This window comes from Rana temporaria, chromosome 7 (assembly GCF_905171775.1).
Source record: "Rana temporaria chromosome 7, aRanTem1.1, whole genome shotgun sequence".
Classification (NCBI taxonomy): Eukaryota; Metazoa; Chordata; class Amphibia; order Anura; family Ranidae; genus Rana; species Rana temporaria.
The window spans coordinates 93,716,507-93,729,165 of NC_053495.1; the positions used below are offsets into that span (position 1 = coordinate 93,716,507).

Consider the following 12,659-nt stretch of genomic DNA (forward strand, 5'->3'; position numbering starts at 1 on the left):
GTAGTGCTAGGAGCACGCCTGCCCCTGGCATGTTGGCACACAGATGTGTTGTCCTGCAAGTGTGGGTGCTCGGCTTGCTCAGCTCGTCCATAACGCTGCTGCTGTAGCTGCTCTCCAGCTGACCTGTGTCCTGGTGCAAAGTTATTCCACCTTTTTGGTGGAATAACTTTAGGCCTGATGTAACACTTGATTGCACCGGGCTTAGCCTAAATCTGGTGCACTTTCATTCGTGAATCGGCCTATCTCCCTAATTTGCATATTTAAATAGGAAATCAATTCAAGCGGAAGATGCATCGTGCCTAAATATGCACCCGGCTTAGCAAAGTTACGTCGGTGGGAAAAAGCCTATTTTCAGGCTTATCTTGTTCTGTGGGGAAGGTGCAAAAGCGCGCCGGAGCATATCTACACCTAGGCCGACTATCTGGAGATAAGCCGGCATAACTCTTTGTGAATCTACCTAATTAAGTTGAATAAACGCCCAGGCCCGGATGGCTTTTCAGCCTTATATTACAAAAAATGTGCTTCTAACATAGCTCCAGTATTGACTGAAGCCCTTAATTCTCTATTAAATGGACATACCTTTAGAACTGAAACTTTAACTGCAATTATTTCAATGATACCTAAACCCCACTCTGATGAAACATCTTGCTCTAATTACAGACCCATCTCAGTACTTAATTTAGACATCAAACTTCTAGCGAAAGTTTTAGCAACTCGCCTAAACAATATAGTTGGCTCTTTAATAGAGATCATAGAATAGAATAGATGTCCTACAAAACTGGGGATTTTGCCCCCATTTTGTTAGTTGGATCTCTTCTTTATATGATAAACCCAAGGCATATGTAAAATATTCAGGACATAAATCAAATACATTCGACATTTGCAGAGGTAAGAGACAGGGTTGCCCACTATCCCCACTTATATTTGCCTTACTTATTGAACCCCTTTTAATCTTTATGTCCTCTACACATATTTCCTCTCCTAATTTTATCCGAAAAATAAAAAATTTTGCTCATATTTCCAGTCTAGGCATTAATCTTCCAAAATCCATGGCACTAAATATTTCCCCATCCCCCTCAGATGTACAACAGGCGCAAGCATCTCTCCCTTTCTCATGGTCTACTACCAGTCTCCCATACTTAGGAATTAATCTTATGCCTCATCTCTCTGAACTATTTAGGACAAATTATCTTACGGCAGATTACCAATCTATTAACTCAGTGGTCTTCTCTCCCTATTTCTTGGATCAGTAAAATCAATGTTATTAAAATGGTTTTACTACCTAAAATTCTTTATCTTTTTAGGGTTTTACCTATCTCGGTCCCAACATATTTTTTAAGAATAATGCAGCGTAAATTAACAACCTTTGTTTGGGGCTCTTCAAAACCTTGCCTACCTAAGCATACATTATATCTTCCAAAATTTAATCACTTAAGTAAAGGACCTGGCCAGTTTTTGCGATTCGGCACTGCATTGCTTTAACTGACAATTGCGCGGTTGTGCGAAGTGGCTCCCAAACAAAATTGGCGTCCTTTTTTTCCCACAAATAGAGATTTCTTTTGGTGGTATTTGATCACCTCTGCGGTTTTTATTTGTTGCGCTATAAACAAAAATAGAGCGACAATTTAAAAAAAAATGCAATATTTTTTACTTTTTGCTATAATAAATATCCCCCAAAAATATATAAAAGAAAAGTTTTTTTCCTCAGTTTAAGCCGATACGTATTCTTCTACCTATTTTTGGTAAAAAAAAAATCGCAATAAGCGTTTATTGATTGGTTTGCACAAAATTTATAAGGCCAGATCTATTGATACGCCGCGTAACTGCTAGTTTGCTCCGGCGTATCTTTGTTTTGTATCCACAAAACAAGATACACCTGAAGCTGGGCTAGATCCGACTGGCGTCTTAGTACGCCGTCGGATCTAAGGTGCATATTTCCGCTAGCTGCTAGGTGGCGTTTCTGTCGATTTCCGCATTGAGTATGCAAATTAGCTAGATACGGCAATCCACGAACGTACGTCCGGCCGGCGCATTTTTTTATGTCGTTTTCGTAAGGCTTTTTTCGGCGTATAGTTACCCCTGCTATATGAGGCGTACTCAATGTTAAGTATGGCCGTCGTTCTCGCATCGAATTTTGAAAATTTTACGTCGTTTGCGTAAGTCGTTCGCGAATAGGGCTTTGCGTAGAATGACTTTCACGTCGTAAGCATTGGCTTGTTGCGGGTTAATTTCGAGCATGCGCACTGGGATACCCCCACGGACGGCGCATGCGCCTTCAGAAAAAACGTCAATTACGTTGGGTCAAGTAAAATTAACATAAAACACGCCCACATCTTTAACGGCCGTGCTTTGTGAATACAGCACTTGCCTCTCAAAGTATCGGCAGCGTAAAAACGGTACGCTACGCCTGCCTAAAAATACGACGATCTGCGTGGATCTGGCCCATAGCGGTACAAAATAGGGGATAGTTTTATTGCATTTTTATAAAAAAAACATTTTTTACTACTAATGGCGGCGATCAGCGTTTTTTTTCGTGACTATGACATTATGGCGGACACATCGGACAATTTTGACACATTTTTGGGACCATTGTCATTTTCACAGCAAAAAATGCACTAAAAATGCATTGTTTACTGTGAAAATGACAATTGCAGTTTGGGAGTTAACCACTAGGGGGCACTGAAGGGGTTAAGTGTGACCTCATCTGTGTTTCTAACTGTAGGAGGGCGGGGCTGGACGTGTGACGTCATTGATCGTGTTTCCCTATATCAGGGAACACACGATCGATGACAGCGCCACAGTGAAGAACGGGGAAGCTGTGTTTACACACAGCTCTCCCCGTTCTTCAGCTCCGGGGACCAATCGCGGGACTCCAGCGGCGATCGGGTCTGCGGGTCCCGCGGCCGCGGAGCTTCAGACCGGGTCGCGGGCGGGCACTTAAAGAGGATGTACAGGTACGTGCTTGTGCCCAGCTGTGACATTCTGCCGACAGATATCTGCAGGAGGCGGTCCTTAAGTGGTTAAAGGTGGTCTCGGATTTCCTAACTTATCTACTTATTATCATGCGACTCATTTAGCACAAATACCTAAATTCCATGCGACTACTGAAATTCTACTTTGGGTGGCTCTGGAATCTATAGATTGTGGCGCATTACCAATATCCAATCTCTTGTGGTTACAACCCTCCTGCCGAAAAAAAACGTACAAATCCGATAATGAAACAATCCCTCGTAATATGGGACAAATTTAAATTGTTCTGTGGTTTACAATTTCCTCATAATCCACGCTTATCGTTCCTTAAAATCCTCTTTATTATCCTGCCTGAAAAATTCCTAAAACCTTTAAAGCATGGACCGCCTCTAAATTGACCCAATTACATGATCTTACTTCCTCTAATTCCTTTCTAACATTCTTTGATTTAGGTAACAGTCATGAACTTCTAAACTCGGAAATTTTCCGATATCTTCAGATTACAATTTTTTATATGCCTAACATCCAAGGAAGACTTGCACTCGACAAATTATCATACTTTGAAAATATATGTAAACATGACCCCCATGCAAAAGGACTTATTTCGAACATATATGCCCAACTCATTTCTATATTAGATTCTAGTCAGACCACATATGTAGCTAAGTGGGAATCTGATCTTGGATTCTCATTGGACACAGAAGTATGGGATAAGATTTGGATTACTACAAAATCTTCCTCTCAAAATCTAGCCGCTTTAGAAACCAACTACAAAGTACTTACACGTTGGCACTTAGGGCCAGATTCACAGAGAAATACGTTACGCTGTGGCGGCGTAACGTATCCCATTTACGTTACACCGCCGCAAGTTTACAGCGTAAGTGCCTAATTCACAAAGCACTTACCTGTAAACTTGGGGCGGGCACCATTTAAATTAGGCGCGTTCCCGCGCCAACGTACTGCGCATGCTCCGTCCGTAAAATTACCCAACGTGCATTGTGCTAAATGAGGTCGCAAGGACGTCATTGGTTTCGACGTTAGCGTAAATGGCGTCCAGCGCCATTCACGGACGACTTACGCAAACAACGTGATTTTTCAAATTTCGACGTGGGAACGACGGACATACTTAACATTGGCTAGTCCACCTAGAGGGCATCCTTAGTTTTTACGTGGCGTATCTCGACGGAAACGACAAAAAAGTTAGAGCGACGGGTAAAGCGTACGTTCGTGAATCGCCGTAACTAGTCATTTGCATATTCTACGCCGACCGCAATGGAATCGCCACCTAGCGGCCGGCCTAGAATTGCATCCTAAGATCCGACGGTGTAAGTCAATTACACCTGTCGGATCTTAGGGCTATCTATGCGTAACTGATTCTATGAATCAGCCACATAGATACGACAATCGTATCTCAGAGATACGACGGCGTATCAGGAGATACGCCTTCGTATCTCTTCTGTGAATCTGGCCCTTAGTTCCTACCAGAATTGCAAAATTTGCCCCAATTACTCCTCCTCTTGTTTTCGAGGCTGCACTGACCCTGGATCACATTTCCATATTTGGTGGACCTGTCCAATTGTCAAGAGATTTTGGTGATCCCGACACTATTTGTAGTGTCCATCCTTCCTGATCCTTTGATTGCGCTTTTGAATTTAAAACCAATAACTCAGTTCAAGCTACTGCTACAGATCACTACAGCCGCGAAACAATCGCTAAAGCCTGGAAAACTCATACCCTGATATTAACTGAAACTAATTGTAGAATTAATCAAGCCATGGTTCATGCCAGAACAGAGGCTATAACACATGACAAAATTCCTAAATTCAAGAATATATGGCTCCCTTGGACAACACATTACCTGTCTTCTAATTTCGATGCAACCCTGTTGATGCCTAGGTACATTTCTCATGCATTTTCAGCTTCTCATATTGAATATTTGATTGGAAACACACCTTGCCTCGGTGATCCCTTCCCTTTCCTCTCTCCTCTTTCCTTTCTTTTCTAACCCTTTCGCTATTTTACCTTTCTTATAATTTTCTCTCTTATCAGGTTCACATAGTGTTACTCATAATTGTATTTCTTGTTTTTATGACGTTATTAACTGTTGGAATTTTCTCTTACTTGGAAAATGAGAGCGATAATCCCGTAACGCTTCGTTTATTAAGAACTTTAGATTTTTCCAAATTATAATCATTTTGAGACTCCGTTATTCTACCATAGTCTAAGTTTAGACAAATTTGTTTTCTTAAAACTATAGGAAATGTCTCTCTGAGTTGACAATCTCTTGATTAAAGTATGAGACAACTTTATTTGTAGTCATATTATAATGTTATACTGTACCTTACTATTGTATATACCTGTATCGCTTTTGAACCTGTTCCCTAATTTGTGAACTTTCAATAAACAAATAACACAAGAAAGGGGATATCTGAACTGGATTTGGATGGGTAGGGAGGGGGGTGTAGTGAAATGTGGGTGTAATTTTGTATAAATACACTACAGGGGGTGTAAATGTGGAGTTAGAAACCCTGGAACAAAAGTAGAGTAGAACACGTTAGTTAGTTATTTCTCTCTGCAGTGTTGGGGGTGGTTTCCTGTAGCTTGTAATGTTCTGCAGGTCTCTCATGGTTTTCAGTTTATCAGAATAGCTCCTTTTTGCTGCTCTGCCAAGACTGAAGGGGTGAAGGTTTTCTCACCAGTGGCGGTGCAGCCATAGAGGGCGCAGGAGCGCCACCCCCCCCTCTCCTGGACTCGTCAATATCCAATAGATAGATTCTTGCAATGCATGAATCTATCTTTTGTCGCTGCTGCCGACCCCTATTCAGGTGTCCGGCCTCTTGTAGGGCACCGGGCATCTAATTACAGCGGCGGGGTGTTTTTAGAAGTGCCCGATTAGAGCCGACGGCTCTTATAGGCGTCCTGATTAGAGCCATGGGCTCTAATAGGCTTCCAAATTGGTAAACAGCGGACGCACTGCTGTGTGTTCAATGTTTACACAGTGTTGTGTTATGGAATCTAATAAAACGCTTCCCTAACACTGACCTGCCTCTCAGCCAATCAGGTGCACCAAGTCTGGTTACCTGTCACCCGATTGGAGCTGTGATTAGAAGAGGACGGGAGAAGACATTGAGGACTCGGAGGGAGCGTGGAGGACAGCGCTGACCCGAGACAGGCAAGTGCCGGTGGGGGAGCACACTGGCAGCATTTGATGGGGCACACTGGTGCCAATTGATGGGCACTCTGGTAGCAATTGATGGTTACAGTAGCTGTGTTTGATGGCACAGTGGCGGCAATTTATGGGTACAGTGGCTGCGTTTGATGGGCACAGTGGCTGCGCTTGATGGCACAGTGGCAGAGTTTTTGTTAACACCAGAGGCTTTCTTTGTATGAAAGGCAGCAAGGGGGAAGCCTCACTCTCAGCAGCGGGTGTGGTCAAGGACCACCAGGTTAGAGAGCAAAGAGAAAGGAATAGACTTTGTTTAATACAGCAATGTATGTATGAAAAACTGAACTAAGCTGGTAGGTATTCGCTATATGCATCTTAAAGTTAAATTCTGAACAGAGTTAAAGGGTCACTAAAGGAAAAAAAATGTTTTGCTGAAATGACTGTTTACAGGGTATAGAGACATAATAGTTAACTGATTCCTTTTAAAAAATGATTAAAAATAGATAAAAAAACCAATCATATAATGTACCTGCAGTTTAGTTTCGTTTTTGCTGTCGTTTCCCTGTTCTCTGATGTACAGAGACAAAGAGCCAATATTAGGGCAGTGATGCTTTGTAAAACGAAACTGGATTGGTGCTGACACACAGTAATCACACCTCCTTGATTAGTCACCACAGTGAGAAATCTCCCAGTACTGTGGTGATCAGGAAACAGACAACCAGGAAGTGTCCAGAACAGAGAGGGAATTACAGCAACATCAAAGCAAAAACGAACAATGAGGACATGAAACCAGGACTGCAGTAAGGTAAAGGAAGCTATTTAGCTAAAAAAAATAAAAATCCTTTAGTGACCCTTTAAAGCATTGTTCAAATGATGATGAAGATAATATGTCTGAGTGTGCTTCTTGTAAAAAAAATATATATATTTATATACACACACTTTTCCAATGTCATTTATTTACCTCTAAGGCAGTATCTCGGTCTTTGATTCTCTGCCGTAATTTTTCCAGCGTATGTTTCATTTCCACCTGAATTTCTTTCATGCTCTGTTTATAGCTTAATATATCCATGTATTCCTAAATACGTATCAAGAAACAATACAAACGATAAACAACTGATTACAGAGTTGAATCATAATTTATATGTAAAAAATAAGTAAACAAGTTCCAATAAGCAATTTATATATATATATATATATAGAACAAGGTATCTTTTACTGAATGAGACAACTATCAAGGGTTCATAAGGTATTAATTTATGTTGTTTACTAAAACTGGAGAGTGCAAATCTGGTGCAACTTTGCATGGTAGCCAATCAGCGTCTAACTTCAGCTTGCTCAATTAAGCTTTGACAAAACATTGGAAGCTGACTGGTTTCTATGCAAAGCTGCACCAGAGTTTGTACTCTCCAGTGTTTGTAAATCAACCCCCTTGTCTTATTAGAGGCCACATTATCACTGTGTTCACCTTGTTCATTTAACCTCCCTGGTGGTATGATTCTTTCAGATTTTAGGTGCTGAAAGCGGTACAATTATTTTGCATTGCAATTTGGCGTTTTATATTGTAGGCCTGTAATTCTTACGAATAACTCACTTAAATCTGTCCAAACAAGAGTCTAGTAGACATCCCGGGTATGATAAAGTTTGAAACACAAACTCATAAATTATAATATATTAAATAACTATAAATAATAATAACAAATAATAATGTAATTATAATAAAAATTATTCAATAATGTAATTAAATAAAATCACTGAATTTGCTCAGTTGCAGAATTGTCGCTGTCATTACTTTTATTGTTTGATGATGAAATTCCCCACAAATCGCTATCGTTCAATTCTGCAAGTGATCCTAATTTATTATCACTGTTTTCTAGCTGATCTAAAACCACTTTTGATGTAAAGGGAGACTTTTTGGTTGCTATGGACAATCTCCAGTTTCCAGGCAGAAAGAACAGTTTTTATTATATAAAAGTGCATGTAGGACACTGGGCAGACCACTAGGGACAAAGGGGGTGTGTATTTATTTCATACAGTACTGTAATCTATAAGATTACAGTATACTGTATGTATTGTGTGTATTTACTTTTTTGAATTTGGCGTCGCTCTCCGCCCCCGTGCGTTGTAACGTTGCAGGGAATGGAGCTCGGTGGCAAACGGCACTGTGAATCGAGCGAGGAGGACACAGCTCGATCACACAGCGGGGATGCATCGCAGGATCCAGGGACAAGGTAAGTAACCTCTGACTGTGGATACTGCGAGCGATCCCGAGTCTGGCTCGGGGTTACCGCTTTTGGTGCTGAAATTCCACCCCGAGCCAGACTCTGGAATACCGCTCAGGGGGTTAACTAGTAATTCAGAATAGTAGTGTTAAATTTGGACTTGTGTAGATTAGGATTTTTTAAATCTGAGTTTAGCTATCGTGATATCCAAAAGAATTAGTCATACATTCTACAATCTGATTGCATAATTTACTTCATTAAGATAGAACTCTAGAGATCTAAAAGTTGTGAGTGTTCACACATGATTCATTCCATCCATAACATTTGGATGAAGTATTAAAGTATTGAAGTATTAGTATTAAGTATGAAGTATTAAGTGGTCAAGCAATGTATCAATTAGAATTTACAAATTGGTATCACCGCGCAGCAATCTCTAATTTCTCTCATTTTAATTTTATTTCATTTTATAAATTCATATTTTTATATTTGCACAGAAAGTAAACAAGCAGTTTAAGTGCATCCTTTATGTATATGTATTTATGATGATTTTTCTAATTGAATACTTTTCTGGTGTATTTTGTGGTTTCGTCATCGGAATCGTTAGAATGATTATTTAAAGATTATTAATTAACATCAAGCACTTGTTAGATATATGCACCACGCAGATGTATTAAAGCTTTAGATCACAAACTTCATATGATCCTTTTGTTTTGGCATTCCTATGGTTACCAAATAGGAAGTAGCTATAAATATAACATGACATGATTGGGTAGCCATACCTCTGAAGAAGTTCTGCCCTGAAACACACATGTCAGGTCTTTGACCAGCCTCCTTTGTGATGTCAGCACGTAGTGATAGGCTAGACTCGCAGGGTCTACATGCGTCAATTTTCCCTTTCTTTTGTAAGTATGTTTGTATGCATCTCTTCTTAACAAAAAATTACAGTTGGAGAAGAGATTAGATTGGTGTCTTTTTTGTGTTTAAATGAGGCATAAGCGATCCCTCTGAGGAAGTCCTTTAACCTGGAATTTCATTTGAAAATGGTTGGGGTTCTAATGTTGGAGGATATTAAAGACTGATCAGTGTATGTCTAGTCGATCTATTCAAGGAACCATCCGAGTCATAGAGGTCAGTGCTTCTGGTGAGCATATTGTAAGAGCACAGTGTAAAGGTGGCAGGAGTGGAAGAATCAGCTTGTTGCGTCACAATTTTTTTTCACTGGGAGTATAATTTTGTTTTTTCATCTGACTTTTTTACATCACATTGCATTTTGTTTACTGATTGTCATTTTGTTACTGATTCAACATTGGACACTTTTTGTTTTGCACATTTGAATATATTGTATGAAGTGGATTCACAGTAAAACGTTACATACATACATTTGGTGTTATATATTTTATATATATATATATATATATATATATATATATATTCTCACAAAAGTTAGTACACCCCCCCCCCTCACATTTTTGTAAATGTTTTATTATATCTCTTCATGTGACAACACTGAATAAATTACACTTTGCTATAATGTAATGTAGTGAGTGTACAGCTTAACAGTGTAAATTTCCCCTCAGAATAACTCAACACACAGCCATTAATGTCTAAACCGCTGGAAACAAACGTGAGTACACCTCTAAGTGAAAATGTCCAAATTGGGCCCAATTAGCCATTTTTTCTCCAAGGTGTCATGTGACTTGTTAGTGTTACAAGGTCTCAGGTGTGAATGGGGAGCAGGCGTGTTACATTTGGTGTTAACACTCTAACTCTCTCATACTGGTCACTGGAAGTTCAACATGGCACCTCATGGCAAAGAACTCACTGAGGATCTGAAAAAATAATTGTTGTTCTACATAAAGATGGCCTAGGCAATAAGAAGATTGCCAAGACCCTGAAACTGAACTGCAACACAGTGACCAAGACCATGAAGTGGTTTAACAGGACAGGTTCCACTCAGAACAGGCCTCGCCATGATCCACCAAAGTTTAATGCACGTGCTAAGCATCATATCCAGCGGTTGTCTTTGGGAAATAGACGTATAAGTGCGGCCAGCATTGCTGCAAATGTTAAAGGGGTGGGGGGTCAGCCTGTAAGTGCTAGACCTATTTGGTTCAGATGGTGTCAAGCGTGGGTAGCGGCAACCAGGTGAGGAGTACAAAACCAATTGTGTCTTGCCTACAGTCAAGCTGAGGATGTGTCATGGTCTGGAGAGTTACAGTTCATTGAGGGACCCATGAATGTCAACATGTACTGTGACATACTGAAGCGATGCATGATCCCTTCCCTTCGGAGACTGGGCCACAGGGCATTATTCCAACATGATAACAACCCCAAACACACCTCTTAGACGACCACCGTCTTGCAAAAGAAGCTGAGGGTAAAGGTGATGGACTGGCCAAGCATGTCTCCAGACCTTAACCCTATTGAGCATCTGTGGGGCATCCTCAAACAGAAGGTGGAGGAGTGCAAGGGCTCTAACATCAACCAGCTCTGTGATGGCATTATCGAGGAGTGGAAGAGGACTCCAGTGGCAATCTGTGAGGCTCTGGTGAACTCCATGTCCAAGAGGGTTAAGGCAGTGCTGGAAAATAATGGTGGTCACACAAAATAGACACTTTGGGTCCAATTTGGACATTTTCACTCATGGGTGTACTCACTTTTGTTGCCAGCCGTTTAAACATTAATGGCTGTGTGTTGAGTTATTTTGAGGGAACAGCAAATTTACACAGTTATACAAACTGTACACTCACTATTTTACATTGTAGCAAAGTGTAATTTCTTCAGGGCTGTCACATGAAAAGATATAATAAAATAGTTATAAAAATGTGAGGGGTGTACTCACTTTTGTGAGATACTGTATATACAGTTATGCTCATAAGTATACATACCCTGGCAGTATTTATGATTTCTTGGCCATTTTTCAGAGAATATGAATGATAACACAAAATCTTTTCTTTCACTTATGGTTAGTGTTTGGGCTGAAGCCATTTATTATCAATCAACTGTGCTTACTCTTTTTAAATAATAATTATAACAGAAACTACCCAAATTACTCTGATCAAAAGTTTACATACCCCAGTTTCTTAATACCGTGTGTTTCCCCCTTTAACATTAATGACAGCTTGAAGTCTTTTGTGGTATTTGTGGAGGAGGCTCTTTATCTTCTCAGATGGTAAAGCTGCCCATTCCTCTAGGCCAGTGGTTCTCAACCTGGGGGTTGGGACCCCCTCGGGGGTCAAATGATGATTTGCCAGGGGCCACCAAATCCTGGGCTGTTCCTGAAGCCCGCACTATTCTCCCAGGAAGGGAGATAAGAGGGGGAGGAACAAAGAAAAAAGGAGAGAAAGGAAAAAAAGAGAGAGTAAGAAAGACAGTTAGGGGGAGGGAAGGGGGGAAAAAAACAAGGAATTAGGATAGAGAGAGATGAAAGTGAAAGAAGGAGAAACAAAGAGAAAGAGTGGTACACCCTAAAATGTACTATAAGGGGTTTTAATACTGTACGAGTGGAAGGCACTCAGGAAGAGCTAAATGTCCGTGGGTTAGGGGCTAAAATTACTTGTCTTGCCTTGGGTGCTTTCAACCCACGCTATGAAAATTATTTTACTGTTAGGGGTCCCCACAACTTGGGAAATTTTATCAAGGGGTCACGGCACTAGAAGGTTGAGAACCACTGCTCTAGGCAAAAAGGCCTCTGTTCCTGTAAATTCTTGGGCTGTCTTGCATCAACTGTACGTTTGAGATCTCCGCAGAGTGGCTCAATGATATTGAGGTCAGGAGACTGAGATGACCACTCCAGAACCTTCACTTTATTCTGCAGTAGCAAATGACAGGTCAACTTAGCCTTGTGTTTTGGAACATTGTCATGTTGGAATGTCCAAGTACATTGAATGCGCAGCTTCCTGGCTGATAGATGCAAATGTTCCTCCAGTATTTTTGACAACATACTGCATTCATCTTGCCAACAATTTTGACCAAATTTACTGTGCCTTTGTAGCTTAAGCACCCCCAAAACATCAGCGATCCACCTCCATACCTTTCATCATAGGCCTTGTTGACTCCTCTCCAAATGTAGCATTTATGGTTGTGACCAAAAAGCGAAATGTTGGTCTTATCACTCCAAATGACTTTGTGCCAGAAGGTTTAAAGCGTTTGGAAAGGAATTTTTTTTTCTTTAAAATAACAAACATGTCATACTTAACTCCACTGTGCAGTTCGTTTTGCACAGAGTCGCTCCGATCCACGTCTTCTGGGGTCCCTCGGCGGCTGTCTCTGGTCCTCCCCGCAATTACTCACCACAGTCATGC

General features: G+C 40.7%; 1 protein-coding gene across 4 annotated transcripts in view; it reads right to left on the reverse strand.

The window, feature by feature from the left end:
* The window catches only part of LOC120945491 (myomegalin-like), a 416,745-nt gene that overhangs the window by 365,366 nt on the left and 38,720 nt on the right, over window positions 1-12,659 (reverse strand). For all 4 annotated transcript variants that reach the window (XM_040359668.1, XM_040359666.1, XM_040359667.1 and 1 more), the window contains one exon: window positions 7,098-7,211. In XM_040359668.1, coding sequence (XP_040215602.1) covers window positions 7,098-7,211 — 114 coding nt within the window. The remainder of the gene's footprint in view (window positions 1-7,097; window positions 7,212-12,659) is intronic.